Source organism: Mytilus trossulus, chromosome 14, assembly GCF_036588685.1.
Source record: "Mytilus trossulus isolate FHL-02 chromosome 14, PNRI_Mtr1.1.1.hap1, whole genome shotgun sequence".
Taxonomy (NCBI): Eukaryota; Metazoa; Mollusca; class Bivalvia; order Mytilida; family Mytilidae; genus Mytilus; species Mytilus trossulus.
In genome coordinates this window covers 32859760-32880078 of record NC_086386.1, presented here as the reverse complement: position 1 = coordinate 32880078, position 20319 = coordinate 32859760, and the positions used below count along the sequence as shown (strand labels likewise).

At 32.4% G+C, this 20319-nt stretch overlaps 1 protein-coding gene across 1 annotated transcript; it reads right to left on the bottom strand.

The window, feature by feature from the left end:
• Window positions 1-881: 881 nt before the first annotated feature.
• LOC134695647 (uncharacterized) lies at window positions 882-19834 on the bottom strand. The gene is made up of 6 exons (XM_063556964.1): window positions 19753-19834; window positions 6758-7574; window positions 5088-5180; window positions 4028-4087; window positions 2494-2600; window positions 882-1815 (listed from the first exon to the last, which is right to left on the bottom strand). Exons 2-6 carry the CDS (start codon window positions 7557-7559, stop codon window positions 1318-1320), a joined length of 1560 nt encoding a protein of 519 aa, XP_063413034.1. The 5' UTR covers window positions 7560-7574; window positions 19753-19834; the 3' UTR covers window positions 882-1317.
• Window positions 19835-20319: the final 485 nt, after the last annotated feature.

Below are 20319 nucleotides of genomic sequence, written 5' to 3'. Positions count from 1 at the left end.
GTTTTTATATATTTCATTGCGTCAGGGGTGATCCGTTTAATTTAATCAGAACAATAAACTTCAGTTAGTGCAGGTGTGTATATTATCATTTCCATAAGTCAACAATGTCTCCAAAATCAAAATCAACTTATACACTGTTAAAGCCATTACTGCAAAATAGCATCATCACCACACTGACTGATATACAATAAAAATAAGTCTCAATACTTCTTTTTTGTACGTTAATGTACATGTTGTTCATATAATATGTGCACATTGTTGAAAAGAACTTTCAAATTTCCTGAATCACGTTTTCTCCTAGATTTAGTTGTGAAGGATGGAGATAAAGTCTGACATCATAATGCGTATAACTGAAACAACGTACTGCATTTCAAACAGCCAGTTCTTGTGACACTTGATTTTCATTAGTTTGATGTAATTGAACATTTTTTTGTCATTTATTAAGGGATTTTCGTTTTGAATTATCCTTGAAGTTTTTGGTTTTTTTTTGTAATGTTACTTTTAATCTTGTACTTTAATACTACTGTTTTACATTGCATCGATAATTTGACGATATCTATTCCCGCCACATTATGTAAGTGTCTGTCAGTACCCTGTAATTCAATGGGTTTTTTTTTACAGTATATGATATCTGGTTTTAGTTAATCGATTTGTTCATACATTGGTTCGTTAGTTGTCAGCTCGCTTGAATTGATTTACATGTGTCACTTGATGTCTTTTAAAGTCTGCTATGTGGTAAGGATTTTGCTCATTGTTGAAGCTCATGCGGTAAACTATTGTTGTTAAATTCTATGCCATGCTCGACGACGGAGAGTAATCATTGAACATCATACCATATCTAATTTTTATTTTGAAACATACATGTAGTCTGAACATTTTCACATTAAAAAGTTTGAAATGACTTCTTTTTTGAACAATGGGATAACAGTACATTTTTTGGAGTTTGACCTTCTTCGGGTTTTCAAACAACTTTACAAATCAATATATGCTCATTTGATTAATAACACTATCGTCAGAAAGTTGACTAGTCATCGCGCGCCTTGCTTCAAGTAATGATGTTTAACACATGGGATTGTACGATCAATGTGCGAGATATCTTTGTAGATGTAAAGATACTTTATCTACAAAATTGTTATATTCACAATACAGTGAAAGAGATATTTACAAACAGAACTTTACAAAACATTACATTTACTAATTTTAAACCCTATTAGTATATATTTTATATTTTATATATATTTACTAAAAATTTTCCCCAATATATTTAGCACATTAAAAGTCATTCATATTTACACATATGAAAGGACTAGTCTTCTTTTAACCTGCTTCGATATTTTCTCTTTGGCGCTTTACACTCTTCGACGCCGCAATCATTCCGGTCTTGACCAATGCTTTCACAAGTTCCTTACCATTCTCAACTTGTGTGCTGTAAGCTTGGCCAGTCACACAATATGTTGCCAAGTGTTCACAGTTGTTGCTGAACACACTGTATATAGTTATCCTATCCTCCTCATTGTACCCGATCATTACTTCTGCCATGGTAGCCGTGGCCTCGTGAGGATATCGATCTTTTTCGTCGTACTCTAAAATATAAAACGCTTCATCTAATTGTTTTACTTCCTGTCTAATGAGTGGTGAATCCTTAATTTTATTTCCGGATGATGGCGGTTGAAAATGAACGATCTCATATTCATTATTTTCCGGAAATACATTGGTGACTATTGCATGATGGGAGTAACCAAAAAGTCTTTTATACTTTATATGATCTCCCCTTAATAACTGAGATATTGTCATCACTCTCACTTCTTTTGGAATCTACAATAAACATATATATTTTATATTTTTTTGAAATACAGATACCTATATATGATTTTTAATCTAAATGTTAAACGGAAATAATACAGTACTGTTGTCCTCTATTTTTGTATATGATGTATTGTCAAAAATATAAACTATTTAATGAAATATATATATATGAAGATGTGCTATGAGTGCCAATGAGACAACTCTCTATCCAATTAAAAATCTATGAAAGTAAACCATTTTAGGTCAAGGTACGGCATTCAACACGGAGCTTTGGCTCACTATGAACACTTTATTGTAAAGGACGCAAATAACAAAATGGAGAGTTGTCTCATTGGCACTCACACCACATCTTCCTATGTTCGGGGTGAGCCAAGGCTCCTTGTTGAAGGCCGTACTTTAACCTATGATGGTTTTCTTTTTAAATTGTTATTTGGATGGAGAGTTGTCTCATTGGCACTCACACCACATCTTCCTATATCTACTTGTAGGTAATAGTGACAAGATCGCTTTAGGTCCCTTAAAAGCTTCAAATCGCAAATTCGAAAGTCTGAGATAGAATGAACATTAAGTAAATATTATTTTACAAGAAGTTATTCTGTCAGATATTAGGTAAATTAAACATTTGAAAAAAGTATTTCTGGTACCAATATCCATCAGTGCTGGTAGGTTTAAGTTTACATGACTTACAGGAAATACTGGAGACTGTTCCAATGCTTCTATCTCTTTACTTTCAGAAGTTTTATTTCTCAACCTGGCAGATCTACTTCCCTGTAGAGTATTCATTAGGAATTCACCTACATAAAAGAAGGATGTTTAAAATATGCTATGATATATTATTATTCATAAGAGTAAGTGATATACATAGATTTTCTCTTTGCAGTTCCAATAATGCACTTGTTAAAAAAATCGTTCAGTACAGTATCAATTATATTCTTTCTCTTTTCTGGCTGATTATCATTAGTGATTTATACCTGATGCTAATACCAACAACATGATCGTATACCCTGCCACACATCAATTTCACAATCTGCATGGAACTTCTTATGGTACGGCAAGTCATTCTTACTGTTAATCAAACTATCATACGAATGTTAACTTTTATACATAAATTACCCCTTTTTAACTATTCCAACTTGCTTAATACATGCACCGTTCGGTCTACAGCTAGGGTCATAATTTTATTTTAACAAAACGTGAATTGATGGAGAGAAGAAAACTATTTTTTATTCAAATGCAGGTTTCGAGTTTTGGTTCTTAAAAATACGTGAACATGTACAACATAACCTACAACAAAAGTGTGGGACAATGCTTTGTAGTACTGTTCTTGAATATTATAAACTTTAATGATATCCTGTTTACTCGGGACCAACAATAAAGAAAGACGAATTTTTTTTTTTTACTTTTTACAAAAGAGTAAAGGTGTATCGATGTATCGATTTGTATTCGAGTCTAAAATCAGAAAAACAAAACCATGAATAAAGTAAGAATCAAGGGTGGAATTACTAACCAATTATAGTTTATGCAAAAATTGTAAAACAAGGTACAATTTTCCGAATCAGCTTTAAAAGGATCCAATCAAAGACACCAGGCTTTCACTTCAGTTTGTCAGACTCATCAGTTCGGATGAGAGTTGGTGGAATGAAAAATCATTTCCAAAGCATTTTAACAAAAAAAATGTATACATTATAGGACTAGGTTTTGCGTTATTATCATAATTGGCAGCATCCGTCTAGGTAAATATAATATGCGACATATATAAAAAGGGCAGATCTGGCCAATTTAAAAAGAGGGAGTTCCCAACCCAGAGTAAAGAGGGGGTTTCAACTATATGCTCCAATTCAAATGCATTGATCGGCCAAAAAAAGGGGTTCCAACCCCCGGAACCCCCCCCCCCCCCCCCTTTCCTGGATCCGCCACTGGGTCAAACCCCGTTACACAAAAAATGAATATTAGGAAGAATAACGCCAGACCACTGCTAGAATCAAAAAACCTATTTGCACCAAACTACAATTAACGGTTTGGTCGTGCATGACTAGATACTTATCACGAAAGCGTTGCTTTGAAAGGGAAACAGAAACAAGCGAACGCATCAAACGTGTAGTTTCATTATTATATTTTCATGTATCAAGTGCATGGGTTTCAAAACTTCAATTCTTTCAAGTCTTTAGTCTACTTTTTACATTCATTTTTGCCAATAAAAGTATTATTAAACTATAAATACCTGCCGAGCTGTTGTCCATTATCCCTTTAGAAGCTACAATTACTTTACCCATGGTTGCAGCTGTTAAAATTGATAAAATTCAAATTATAATTGGTTTTTCATTCTTTAAATAACTATTTTTGGATTAAATATTGATTTCAACAACTTGCATACAGGATTAAACTATAAGTTTGTAGACGTTTTGCGTTTGTGCATATTGATGATTCATATACGTTTATAAACTAATAAGGAAAGTAATTGTTGGTTTCAATAATATATTTCTCTGATTAAGTTAACTTGAACTTCATTTATTTGTTTTTACTTATTTTGTATTCGAAATTTTTTGCCTAGTATTCTGTTTATTACAACCCCTTCTTGTACTAACTCCCAACAGATGTATACATATAATAACTTGATTTTATTATGAAAAATAGTTCAGCAATGTATGTATTTGCAATTTAAGAGGTTTTTTCAATACATATTTTGTTTTCATAATTTATTTATATAATCTTATGATGCAGTGACATAGATAAGTCAACCTTTAAATTTTTTGATTTGTCGAAGACATAATCTGTTTATAATGTTTTATAATGTTTCTTTCTAGTAGAGAAGAATTGTTTTCCCTTTCGAGTAAGCAGTTTCTTCTTTCCTTTTTTTGCGATGTACTTGTCTGCCTGTTTTTTACTCTAGCTTTTTAATTGGCCTATGTTTGACTTTTGTCTTTTGACTTTTTATAGATATATTATAGAAAAAATAAAGGATAAATATAACGTGTGATGCCGATTTGAATGCGCATGAATAGCCTTTACTATAATAACGAACAAAGCGAGCTCGAAAGAAGCAAACAAATAAAACACGAGTGAACTTAACCCAAAATAAGTCTACAGACTATTACTGTGAGCTCTGCCTCAAGGGATGGGGAGGGGTGAACTGAAGTTAAGCACGTATACACAACTTGTAAATTAATTTAGCTTTTGTGAACAAACAATTACTTTGGAATAATAAATATAACACTAACTATAATTTTGTTAAAGAACAAATTATAACAATATTGAGGCAGCATTAAACACAACGTTTGTACCTGCATCAGTTGTAGATTCAGTAAAATCTGCAATGGCTGATGTGACTGAATACGATGGCTGAGGAGTATGGGTTTCTTGGTTAACATTTGCTTCTGGAAAAAAATGCCAAACAGCAGTGCAAAAAAACTTCATCAACAGCACATATAAATTGTACTTTTATACATGAGATGTAATCTGCCTATGACTTTGGTATTCTTATTGATCGCTTAAGTTTTATAAATCATTTTTTTGGCAATGCCACTTTTTACCGCGAACTAATAAAGATCAATAATGTATTTTCATTTACTAGTAGTATGTGTAGGAAACTTGTAACCATTTAAGGTAGCACAATACAAAGATTGTATAACTCCAACTCCCAAGTTTGAAAATGATGTAACTTTCTTTAAAATGCTTGAAAATTTATAAAAGGGGTAGTTTTGGATAGCTAACAGATTACTCTTTCAAATAAATGCAATATTAGTATGATGCAATAATTTTGTAACCAATTATTTTGTTAACTATGTCTATAATATTTTCCCTCAAATTTCTACTTTCAATTGAAATTAGCTTCCCCATAGGTATTCCTAGAGGATTGCTTTTGTTATATGTTGTTCCTATGGCCATTATCTACAAAATTTGTGTCTCAGATTTCAGAAAGAATGTATAGAACAAACTTTACAACTTATTTAACATTATCTTCTTTGATGTGGTTAGGATGACCACACTAATTAGAGATTTATGAGAGAATGAAATACCATAGGGACAATTTGGGACACTATTCCGAAGTACATGATGTGTTGATTGAAATTTCGTTAAAATTTTCTGTATAGTTAAAGAGATGAAAGAGCTAAATTCATTCTAATGAACTGACCGAGATTTTGCCACTAATTACATAATAATTGATTACATAATGATTGCATATCAAAAATATTGCATTCATTTAAAAGTTTAATTTTTTATCTATCTATATATACCTCTTTTGTTATTTTGTATGCATTCATAAAAAAGTTAAAGCATTTTAAAGGTTAGTGATTGGGAGTAAAACAATCTTTGTATTATCTTTGTACCTTAAATATAGCAAGGTATTCTTAATTGATTTACCTAATTGAACTGTTCAACATGCAACTTATAAGTTTTTAACGATAACAGAATAAGTTTTATTGTAAAAATTTGAATCCTTCGTTTATAATATGTTCTATCATAGAGTCAGTACAGCTGCTGGTGAATTGTTTTCCCCAATGCTTCGGCACAAACAATGTTGTTGTTAATTTCATGCATATATACTTTACAGTTGTATGTAATTTCCATGTGGAAAAATTACTTTAGTAGCTTAGCTGTTCTGAATAGTGTTCTTATACTTCATATTTCATATATTGACTGGCTAGTGCTGACCCCTGACTTGATACTTATGCTCGATTAGATTTTAGACAGATTTGGCAGACTTGATAAAGCACGTGCCGTGATCCTATATGTATACACTGGTATATATGTAGTATTTATATGAAATATTCGATGAGACATGTCTCTAAGAAAATCGTAATTAGTTAATACGGGTGCTGATTTAGGTATTTGACCACACATACAATTTACAATTGATTTTCGCAGTCACCGAACAAGTTGGCATCCTTTCGGAAAATAGACCTGCATTGTTGAAGGACTGATACATGTAATGGACACTCTATTAACATACCTGATAACACTACTGTAGATTTAGCATGGGACTTGACACACTGTGCATTTGAAATGTTGCTTTTGGAGTCCGATTGTTTTTGTATTTTATAATCAGCTTTTCGGTTATTAGTTTCAGTTTTCACTTTCGATTTTTTCGAAAATGTTTTTTTATTTTCTTGACCTTTGCCTTTGTCTTTGGTTTTGTTCTTTTTTGCCTTGGCCGTTTCTTTAGTCGTCTGTTGATTGTATGCGACTCCTGCGGTGTGTCCGGCAAGACCATCTAACGCTAGTGAAGTAGCCATATCAACCCATTGACCAGCGTCACCGGGTTTTTCTTTTATTTGTTTTATTTGATTTAAATATCCGTATGGCCTATCCTCATCATGGATTAATGTGTCCGCTGTTGTAATGGTTGCATCCATTAATGCTCCTCCTGTTATCCCTCCAGCAATTGCACCAATAGGCCCTAATAATCCAAAGCCAGCAATACCACCTCCTATAGTACCAGTCGTATGTGAGGCAGACTTCATAGCCTCATCGCCTCCCATTTTGTCCCCGGCTATGTAGTGCACCATACCTTTTGCATGCCCTACTATAGGTATACTATTTACTGTGTCATTTATCATGCCGAGAAACTCCATCTGTGTTTCCTTTGCACCTTCCATGTTCCCGTTGAAAGCTTGGTATACAGATACGGTTTGGGAGACAATAGGACATCGTTTGGCGAATGTTTCCTGTGTTTGTTTAGCACCTTCTTCGTCGCCAGCAGATATTTGGACGATCGACTTAACTTGTGCAACCAAGGGAATCCAGTCAGACATCTTTGTCTCAACAAGCTGAAATAGAAGGTATTGTAACTATAAACCGGTGACACAGTGATATGTCTCGCCTGTATGTATTGATAGTAAGATGCAAATTTTTAATTTAGAATAGCAATACTTTAACATGTACATTATGAAAAATCGTCAAACTTAATGAACCATGAATAGAACAGGGCCAAATTAGTTCAGGGGCAAATGGAAATAAGATATGTCTTTACACTAAATTTACTTACGAAAATTATTGGGTTCCCTTTTATAGATCTTATCATACATATATTTAAAGAACACACCACAGTTCCAAATATGAAACAAGCATTCATCTAAGTAGATAAAAAAAAAACTGTTTCGCTTTGAGTCTACATCAGTTTTAAATGAATTTAAGAAAACTTGCCGCTGGATTTGACAAAAACGTAGTCTGAGTTTCAAATGGGGAAATCAATAATATATTAGTGCTGTAGATCGTTTGAATTTTGTGTTTTTTTGTGAAAATATATTGCATGAAATCAACATCAATATATATCTGAATGAAATTAACCAAAAAAATCAAGAGACATAAAAAAAAAAAAAAAAAAAGGGAAAGCAAAACGTATTTATTTCCTGAAAAGAGGGTGACTATAACAGAGACAGACGTTCTATGGAAACTAAAAGAAGCTAAATAAAACGATAAAAAGCGACCGAAGTGGACAGCTAAAATACAAAAGAAAAAAAACTAATTTCATTAAGAACTAGAGGCTCTAAAGAGCCTGTGTCGCTCACCTTGGTCTATGTGAATATTAAACAAAGGAATCAGATGGATTCACGACAAAATTGTGTTTTGTTGATGGTGATGCATTTGTATATCTTACTTTACTAAACATTCTTGCTGCTTACAATTATCTCTATATATAATGAACTTGGCCCAGTAGTTTCAGTGGAAAATGTTAGTGAAAATCTACAAATTTTATGAAAATTGTTAATAATTTACTATGAAGGGCAAAACCTCCTTAGGGGGGCAATTAACCATTTTGATCATGTTGCTTTATTTTCAGGTCTCAGTTTACTGTACATTATTGCTGTTTACAGTCTATCTCTATATATAATAATATTCAAGAAAATAACAAAAAACAGCAAAATTTCCTTAAAATTACCAATGCAGGGGCAGCAACCTAACAACCGGTAATCCGATTCATCTGAAAATTCCAAGGCAGATAAATCTTCACCTGATCAACAATTTCACTAAGATTTGCTCTAAATGCTTTGGTTTTTGAGTTATAAGCCAAAAACTGAATTTTACCCCTATGTTCTATTTTCAGCCATGGCAGCCATCCATCTTGGTTGGTTGGCCGAGTTACTGGACACAATTTTGTATCTACCAATGATGATTGCGGCCAAGTTTGGTTTAATTTGACTGGTAGTTTCAGAGAAGATTTTTCTAAAAGATTACTAAGATTTACGAAAAACGGTTAAAAATTGACCATTAAGGGCAATAACTCCTAAAGGAGTCAACTGACCAACTTAATTGTAAATCTTACTTTGCTAAACATTATTGCTGTGTATGTAGAATTAAATAGTGTCCCTCATGAAATTATGCCCCGTAGACAGATATTCATGAATATGACCTGTAAAATTTTGTCCAGGACAGAATTTTATTATGAAATATTGTCCACTACTGTGTTAAGGTGTCCCTTGAAAAGATAATCTATTTTGACCTTTGTTGGATATTTTTTCATTGTGAAATCATGTCCAAATTGCATAAGAGTCTTGTCTAATACCCTGTTTCAGTTTGTCCTTATAAATAACAATTACGTTTTAATGATTTGTCCTGTGGTTTTTTTTGTCAACATGTATATAAAACATTTCATTGTTTTTTATTTCAAATTGCTTGGCCTTCTTTCGGAATTGTTTTTAGAAAATGTCTATTTTTCGTTTATTTGCAAAAATATGCAAATGAGCTTAGCCCTGTTGCTGTAGCATATTGATTTCTTTAAATCTAATATAGGTGATCACGGGGTAGGGTGGTCGGGGTGAGGAGGCGGAATTTTTTTGACGGGAATTTGCCCCAAAGTGGGTCAACAGGTGCAAAAAACGTCAATTTTGCCGATTTTTCACCCCTTCTCTTGACCCAGAAGACCCAGGGTTGCTGGTTAAGGTATCCAGCTGTAGCCTGCGTGTAGAGTGAACCCTAGTGAACAAATAGACCCCAACAGTTGTTAGGTCGGAGTGAATCTGATCTTGATTCGTCGGTCTACAGAAGGTCATTTGGACCCAAAATACCGAATTTCACGATTTTTGCCGATTTTTGACTTCCAATGGACCCAAAACCGGAAGTAGTTGTTTCCTATGCGTATTTCAATAATAATAATGATCAGTAGTTATACGGCTGTGGGTTTGCACTATCTTTGCCAGTTTTATGCCTCTGAACTTCTTGTGTAAGATACAGATGTGAAGCCTACCCCTCCAGGAAACCGAGTTTTAGCCAATTTGAATTTTCCAAGTCCGTATTTGTGCTCAAAATGCTACTTATACATGAGAAACGTGAATATGGATAGCCTCAGATTGACGGAACATGCATAACTTTTAAAATAAGTATCATAAAGTGGCCTTCTAAAAGTATGGAACGCCATTAGAGCCAAATAACGGTTATTAGGGTCCGCCCGTCAAAAGACGGGTACCGCATGGTAAGGGTTAATAATCTTCTTTCATTATTTTTAAACACTGGAGGGTATTGACCATCACACAAAAAGCCTGTACCAAGTAAGGAATATGACAGTTGTTGTCCATTCGTTTGATGTGTTTTGTCATTGGATTTTGCCATGTGCTTATATTAGGGACTTTCCGATTGAATATTCATCACAGTTCAGTATTTTTGTGATTTAACTTTTTTTCATATAGCTGTTTATATTCACCACTTCCTATTTTTGTTTACATCTGTGTTGTCTTGATTTGAATTTTAATCATCATTTAACTAATTGATTGAAACATTTCAATGATTGCTAAAGTATTTTCCTTTTTTAAGGACAGAAAAAAATAGCTTCACTATGAAAAATTGTCCCTTGCGATATATTATTATAAAACATCCATGAAATTATGTTTAAGTGCTAGGGACAATTTTTCACAACAAGAGACACTTTTTTATGGTTTACAAATGTGATATTCTGTCCCGTGAACGAAATTTCACAGATGAACTGTGAAATATAGTCCAAGAAGTCACAGTTTCATGGGACAATGTTTTGGCTTACATTTACAGTTTATCTCTATTTATAATAAATTTAAGATAATAACAAAAAACAACAAAATTTCCATAAAATTACCAATTCCGGGGCAGCAACCTAACAACGGGTTGTTCGATTCATCTGAAAATTTCAGGGCAGATACATTATGACCTGATAAACATTTTAAACCCCATGTCAGATTTGCTCTAAATGCTTTGGTTTTTTAGTTATAAGCCAAACACTGCATTTTACCCCCAAAGTTCTATTTTTAACCATGGCGGCCATCGTGGCTGATTGGCTGGGTCACCGGACACATTTTTAAACTAGATACCCCAATGATGATTGTGGCCAAGTTTGGTCAAATTTGGCTCAGTAGTTTCGGAGAAGATTTTTGTAAAAGTTAACGACGACGGACGACGACGGACGACGGACGCCAAGTGATGAAAAAAGCTCAACATGAGAAAAATAATAAGTTAAAGCAAAATTGTACAACTAGATCGAAGTTGTAACCACACCTTGTCGCTCATCTCGATCTATGAGCATCTACAACACCGACGATTATCATTGTACACTAGAATATAGTTCATGGTTTTGTTATCTGGTATTGGTGATTTTGTTATCGTATACAGTTTCTCTTTTTCCACTACAGTCCTGTGTTTGTCCAAATTACAAATATTAGTATATTCCACCATTCAAGAACAACAACTGTATTTAGAAGTTTACTGACACTGCATATATGTCATATATATAAATTCAACTGTCTATGTTCCAGTATAGATTGCGCATTTGATGTTGTGTTTTTTATATGAAACATCCTTTTAGAATTATATTTTTCAAAGTGACATTGTGATCATAACAAGCTCGAGGCATGATATCTTGACGGAGGGTTTATGCTGAATTTCAAACATCCCAGTTATACTATATACTCCGATATTACAGCTAAATCAAGATAGGATAGAAATTTATGCGCAATAACTCATATGAAAACTCGGAAACATTTAGTAACAACAGAACAATTTTGTTCTGTCAAATTATTCCCAACTATAACAATGTATAACGGTATTCAAAATATCATAAAAACTTGCATTTTACATCTATGTTGCGTTTTCAGGATGGCAACAATTAAATATATCAATTATGTTACCGATTTAAATAACAAAAAAATGTGAATGTTTAATCTTTTCACTGAGGAATTTATTTTGATAATTTAGAGCTTTTAAAAATGTCTATGCTACTACTACACTGTTGACAAGCGGATGATGTTAAGGTGTAACACCACTAATTCGGGCCCGTCATCAAATCACATACTAGAAAGTAGTACATATTTAACACAAAATAGTTCCTACGCTTGAGTGTAACTTTTAAAATATGAAGAATATCTATGGTGGGTTTTTTTTTGGCATCAAATGAAAGCTGAAGGACTGGTGGTCATTGTAGAACACTTTTGAATATTAAAAGAACTGCACCAAATTCTAAAAATAGGGTACATTTTGTCTGTTTGTCAGATTTGACGTACCCGTTTTTGGTACCTCCGAAGTTCCGGGAACCAGTTCTTTCTTATATGCCATTAACGGTATGTTGATTTTTTCAGTACAAGACACCATAAAGTGTTGCTTTCAAATGCAATGATTTCTTATATGCCATTAAAGGTATGTTGATTTTTTCAGTACAAGACACCATAAAGTGTTGCTTTGGAATGCTGCTACTTTTTTTGAACTTAAAACAAAAGAGGTGTGTCTGTTTGAAACGGAGGAATTTAACATAGAAAGCAACGGGACCATGAATTAGTGGTTGAAGTTACCACGATACCAATATGGCGGAAGGGAATCCCCGTAAGATCTTTCCCTCTTAAATTTCTTTGTTTTTACATAAATGTTGCTAACATTACTCAGCCGTCGTTTGGTTATTAACATTTTCAATGAGTCAGTAAAATATTTACATTAAACAGCTGTCTGTTACTGAAAAAATTGAACACAACAATGAGTCGATAATTATGGTTACTCCAAGACGGGATGGTGGTAACTGTCGATCATAAAAGTTAGGAGATGATGGTAACCTCTATATAACACGAGGTTTCTTTTCAATCATACAGTGTTTAACATCACTATACATGTAATAAAACAAAATAACCGATCTAAACTGAAACAACTATATTGGAGTAAAGACCAATACTATAGCGCAAGAGACAAAAATGTGTCGGGGGAAACAAATTCAAATATTTTGTAAAATGAAACTTTCTTTAATGCTACTCGCTGTTTGGATAGACTTTGATAACGTGCATCGTCCTATTTGGATTTGGCAACATATCAAACTTAACTTTACGCCCGACTGAATACAGGACGACGAAACATTTATTCATACTATATTTTTGGTTTATTTTCACCTTTTCACTTCCTATTAAAAACAGTTTTACTCAGTTACTTAATCTAAAGTACATAGTGTGTCATTGAACCGAAATGATTTTATAATCAATTTGTTGTGCGATTTACCAAAATGTTTGCCATACATGATAGAATGCAAAGTTATACACTTATAATTTATATGATGTTATTAACGGTTCCATACATTTTAATTACTCTTATGTGAAAGAGCAAGTCAGTTTAAGTATTAATGCTAAGCTATTGTGTTACAAACCCATTTGACTTACTTGTTTGGGTAAGGTTGGAGTTATTTCAATTGGTGCAGTGAGCTTGACTGCTTGACCTTATGACCTCTGTGTATGTGCTTTTTCATTATGTTTTATGCAGAGTTCATTGTTTTATGCTATGTCACGAAACTCGTGCTACTTTCGTAAATCTCGTCACGGCAGTTTGGTTTGAGCTTATTATAATTTTGCAAGTTAGCCTAATCGCTATAATTGTTAATATTTAAATTTATGCAAGTGTACCTTGTTTGCTTTATGTGATCGGTATAAAAAGGATATGTCTCTTACCTATATGTTTATCGCAACCCAATGCTTATTTATTACGAACCAATTTACCTGTCTTTGCCTGTTTTGGGTAATGTGGACGATATTTAAATTTTCGCAGAGGGCGTGGTTGCTTGTACTTATGTCCTCTGTGTATTATTTTTCTCAGAGGTTGTGGTAGCTTGGTCTATGACCTCTGTGTATTTACTTTTGCAAATATTGTAGTATGTAGTGGGTATTGTTTTATGCTTCGTCATGAAACTCATGCTGCTTCGGTTTTGCAGAGGTCGTAGTAGCTTGGTCTATGATCTCTGTATTGTTTTATGCTTCGTCATGAAACTCATACTACTTTTTCAGAGGTCGTAGTAGCTTGGTCTATGACCTCTGTGTATTTGCTTTTGTAAAGTTAATATGTAGTGGGTTTTGTTTTATGCTTCGTCATGAAACGCATGTTTTATTTTTGCAGAGGTCGTAGTAGCTTGGTCTATGATCTCTGTATTGTTTTATGCTTCGCCATGAAACTCATGCTAAACTACATTTAATTATTTTTTCGTCATGGTGATTGGTTTGGAATAAATTAATTTTGTAATCAATTCTTTAACTACATACAAAATTGCCAGTATTTTGATACATGTAGTCAGATTTACATGTTTGTCAGTTTGTAATACATGTTTTTTTATTATATTATTTTATTTATCTTTACTAGTATAATTCATGTAAATGATATAGTTTGGGTTGCGATGAACGTAATTGATAATTTTTATGCCGATACTTATGCACTCTAAGGTCGTTTGCTTTTTTTTCTATATACTAGATTTGTTAATAAAAATAACATTGGACAAGCCATATATAGATATATACTGATGATATTTAAAAGTGCATACTCTTCATTTAATACATGATAAAAACATCTTTTCTGTTTAATGGTTGATTATTAAAGAAGAGAAACTTTGTTAATTTAATTATCGCATATTATACCTTAACATGCGTTATGTTTGTGGTCCTTGAGCAAGACCAAATTTGTTTTTAATGAGAATTTAATTTTATCCATTATTTTATATTCTTTTTTTGTTTGTTTATTTTCATGCCTTGACTATGGACGAAGAGCGCTAAGATTGGCATTCATCTACGAAAGAACTTTCCCCATTTAAGGACGTGTGCAATAAAGCGTGATATCAACAACTTCCATATACTTTCTTTTGCCAGCGGTATGCCATAAGGTCGATATTACGAACATACGAATATTGATGGGTTGCTGTTTCACTGACATTAAGGACACATACCTAATTTCGAGATTATAATTTTGATCCAGAAGTGCGAGTCGTATCAACATTGACTAACCAAAGCCTAATTGACTGTTTTATAAATACAAATTTACAAAATACGACTTCGATCAGCATTTTGATACACAACTGGACCCTAGTTACGATGAAAGCTCAAAGCACCTAATGTTATTCCACCATCTCTTTAAAGTTGACTATGTCGTTAATTGTCCAGGACTCTCGTTACTTAAATACAGCACTTAGTTTTAGAGGAAGGAAAATAAAACAAACAAAGACTTCTACCGCAGTTCATGGATGGAATGGTCCTAATAGTATCCGTGATTCAAGGATTGAAGTCAAATACGTTTATAGAATTTAACAGCTAAAAAGAATAAATTTAGTATCAGAACTTTATACTTCAGCTGTTGCGGGTCAGTATTACCTGACAAAACATTATGATCTTTATTTCATACCATCACAACTGTCTTGTTTTGGGTCAGCTTTGCCTGCCAAAACGTTTATTATCTTTATTTCATAAATTACAACTGTCTTGTTTTGGGTCAGCATTGCCTGCCAAAACGTTTATTATCTTTATTTCATATAATTACAACTGTCTTGTTTTGGGTCAGCATTGCCTGCCAAAACAGTTTATGATTTTTATTTCTTATAATTACAACTGTCTTGTTTTGGGTCAGCATTGCCTGCCAAAACGTTTTATGATTTTTATTTCTTATAATTACAACTGTCTTGTTTTGGGCCAGCATAGCCTGTCAAAACGTTTTATGATTTTATTTCATATAATTACAACTGTCTTGTTTTGGGTCAGCATTGCCTGCCAAAACGTTTTATGATTTTATTTCATATAATTACAACTGTCTTGTTTTAGGTCAGCATTGCCTGCCAAAACGTTTTATGATTTTTATTTCATATAGTTACAACTGTCTTGTTTTGGGTCAGCATTGCCTGCCAAAACGGTTTTTATCTTTATTTCACATAATTTCAATGTATCTTGTTTGGGTCTTATAGCCTGCTAAAACGTTTGTGATCTTCATTTCATACAATGTATGTCTTTATTGCCGCCCTCCTCATGCTGTCTTTACACATTGTTCGAATGTCAATGGGATCTTCGGTAGGCTCGGTTTAACTTCCTGTATGTATACATGAATAATTCGTAAATCATGTTATGGCTTTTAATGTTGCCGTGCTTATTCATACTAATTATTCAAATTATATATATAAAACGACTTAATGGTTTATTCCAATGTTGTCTATATGCTATTGTCTTTAGAGATAAATCCATCACAAACCAAAGTTTTTATATTTAACTAAACTGGTTATTAACTAAATTGGTTTTTTTTCTTCTTTTGGTTAAATGTTTATAGTATGTGTCAAAAGCTATAAATATTTATTCGGTTAAAACTTACATCTTTTCACTCTTATCGCAATTTAGGTACAAAAAATTAAATGAAACATCACTTAAAGCTGGAATAATATATTATTCATTTTACAACTTTATTTACTACTATACAATATAAACCTTTTAAATGTATAGCATTGCAATAACAGTTTGTTAAAATAAATTCTGTATCATGACAGGAAGGAAGGAATTTATTTTATGTTAGGTTAATTGAAGTAAGTTTGGTGTATTCCTCCTTTTTTATAGTGGTGTTATCGATATAAATTATTACTATTAATATTGAATGGTGATGTTCACCAGTCATTAAATTTCTAAAAAGCTGTATATTTAAAAAATTGTGACTAAAACTTTTCCTTTTACCGTATCATGAGTTACGAAAATTATTTCTATAGTCTCATATCAATTCGGATCACAACAAAAATAACTGAGAGTTAAAAAAGGTTTACACTAAATACTTATTTACTAATTTCAATTTAAAAATGTTTACCCTATGGAATTCACCCCGCCATATTATGTATGTATGTGCCTTTCCCAAGTTAGGAGCCTGTAGTTCAGTGGTTGTCGTTTGCTTATGTGTTACATTTAAGTTTTTTGCTAATTTTTAAATTTTTAATTTTTTTAAATTTTTTTTTTTTATATAAATACGGCCGTTAGTTTTCTTGTTTGAATTGTTTTACATGGTCATTTTGGGGTCTTTAATAGCTGACTATGCAATATAGGCTTTGCTCATTTAAAGGCAGTGCGATGACCTATAGTCGTTAATTTCCGTGTCATTTTGGTCTCTTGTGGTGAACTGTCTTATTGGCAATCATACCACATATTCTTTTTTATATTTATACATTTTCGATTGAAAAATGTCAAGTGTAGTTTGGGAATCCTTTGCTCATGATCCCTTACAGAAATAGTCAGATATAAAACTTCGTATTTAGGAAGGATCCAGGGCTTTGTAAAAATATACTTTAGTTTTGTTTGAATTTTTAAAATTAAAGATATTGTTTTGGTTAATCAAAGTACTAATTGTCTGTACTAAAATATATAAAGGATTCTATATTTAAATGTCTGGATGTAAGAAGAAATATGAATTCTGAATCATACTTACATTGTTACTGCGATCTATTGCAATTTAATTGCTGTGATCCTGGTCGGAATAAGATTTACACCTTTTATCATTTTTACCAGTAAGAGATTATTTTAAAGTAATATCTTGGTATATGAAAATAGGAACTTTTTCATATTTCTGCTAAATGTGGAAACGTTTTACATAATAAAGTGATATGTGTTTGGTGTACAGGTATGTGAATGTATTTTTTTTTTTCCAAGTCATATATAATTATATTCACGTCGCCAGAGTCCTCGGGTGGGGGATCCACTCTTTTAGCCTTAGAGTGGATTTCAGATCCACTCTTTCAGCCAAAGAGTGGATTTGTGGCAGGTTTTTCTCCCCACCTTTGCTATTCTTTGTCATTTATTCAATTGACATGATATTAGTTGATGTAATTTCGTAGTAATTATGTATTATTATTTCATATTAAATATGAACTTTTATGTCAAATGTTTTATTAGCAAAATGTATTTTTTGCATTTTATGATTTTGAATAAATGACCTTTTTTCGTCAGTTTAGTTTTTATATCATATAGCAAATCAAGCTCAGATTCTGGCTTGTGTATACGTAGTATGTTTATGGTATCTAGCTGTCTGTCTTAAAACCAGTTTTATTTGCTAATTGAAAATTAAGCGGAATAAAATAATTTAAGACAGCAGAGAAGATAATTCTGTTTAATTGGTTATTACTAACCGACTTAAATAAAAGAGTGAGCTTTTATTACTGTAAATGTATAATGTCTCTAGTCTGGTCAAAGGGTCAGAGTGTCCTACTTAATTAAACGATAAATTGTTGAAATTAGATAACTTGTTTTCACGTGCAGAGAAATTTCTTTTATGACCAATGCATGATTGGATATCATCTTTCTTATTGGTCAATGGCCTTGCGGGTCAGCACGAGTTCACGTGTAAGTGCATTGTGGTCACTTCCTTTTATCATCAGCATTTGATGTGTTAACTTGTGATTCTTATCAAACAATTTGTTCAAAATTCCCACCCACAGACCGCCCTTTATATTATCTTTTGAAGTAAATATGTTTATTTATGGGGCAGGTTTTTCTCCCCACCTTTGCTATTCTTTGTCATTTATTCAATTGACATGATATTAGTTGATGTAATTTCGTAGTAATTATGTATTATTATTTCATATTAAATATGAACTTTTATGTCAAATGTTTTATTAGCAAAATGTATTTTTTGCATTTTATGATTTTGAATAAATGACCTTTTTTCGTCAGTTTAGTTTTTATATCATATAGCAAATCAAGCTCAGATTCTGGCTTGTGTATACGTAGTATGTTTATGGTATCTAGCTGTCTGTCTTAAATGTAAATATATCATAATAACATCGCTGTAACAGACCTTACAACATGAAACGTGTATTGATTAATGTTAATACATACACGAAGTTCAATGGTACTTTCTTGGTGCATTTAAAAATAAACATTGCAAAAATATCCTTAGTTCACCTTGACTTTGGAGACGAACATTATACTGCGCATAAGTAGTCACTAAACATAAGTATGTATTGTAGTCGTTCTTTAAAAATTGTTAGGTACGAGGGCTAGTAAGATCTATGTTGTACAATTTGTCAATTATAAGTTTTAAAAGTAAAGGGATAAATAAAGATCCGTTTATTAGACAGTGTTTACTTGTTTATTCACAACGAATGGCTTTAATGATGTTTTGAAGAGACTATAATTATAATATTTCCCAAATTTAATCAAATTTATGTTTACATCCAGTAGCCAGTATCAAAGTACTGTCATTCCCTGCACAACAATTATTGTAACAATTAGAATAAATTGCAAGTGAAAAAAGGGATGAAGCTCTGCTTTGAATGAATTGTCACTCCGACTCTGGTGTCCCTAATAATGCCTAATGAGACCTACATATGTACTTTATATATTAACAACTGTTACAGAATTCGGAAAGTTTAATAACAAACATTTTCTCACAAATGCAAATGTGTATTACCGATGCACATAAATATAGCAAGCCTTAGGACAAAATGAAATTATCAATATAAAACTACACACCTCATATAAAACATATAAACATGGCCAATGTATCAGTTTTCATTTATATTGACATTATGTCTACACACAATTTTTTAAGAGTGTGTAATTTATTTCTTTTTCAAAATAGTATAGTATGATTGCTTCTGTCAGCTGACATCAATATTTTAGTAGTAGTGACAGGAACAAGAGAACACATATTGTATGTACATGTTCTATTAAACACCAACATGACGTTAATTATGAAATATGCGCATTAACATTAATATTTTAATCAACAGTAATGAAGTTTTACCTTGTGTCAAACTAGGTATAATATCCTACTTTCATTTTACACAAACGACACAAAGTGCGTCCATTTTTAAGCAGATGACGTATAAACGTCCTGGTTAAAATGCAAAGTTCTGCAACACTAAATACAGGTGAGACTTTAAAAACAAACAATGCGCATGGTTTACTTTTTTTGTATAGCATGTATGCTAGTCGTTTGTCTGTTTAATATAGACTATTAGTGTTTTGGTGTATAATAATTTAATTTCATTTCCTATACCTTATGATTATTTATCACTAACTTTAAAAAATGATAAGTACTTAGGGATGTGATGCAACAAAAGACTATAATGAAGCTTTTGTGTAGTCAGCACCTTTGCGTTCACTGTTGACTTGATGCATCATTGATATGTTCATAATTATAAATTAACTGTAAACAAAACTTTGAATTTTTTGTGATCGTGTTTAGAGACAACTGTCATTTTTACAAAATTTTCAAAGACCAAAGATCGTAATTTCGACAAAACTAAGGCTTTTCTACCTCAGGAACAGATTACCTCAGCTGTATCTGGCAAAACTTTTATGAATTTTT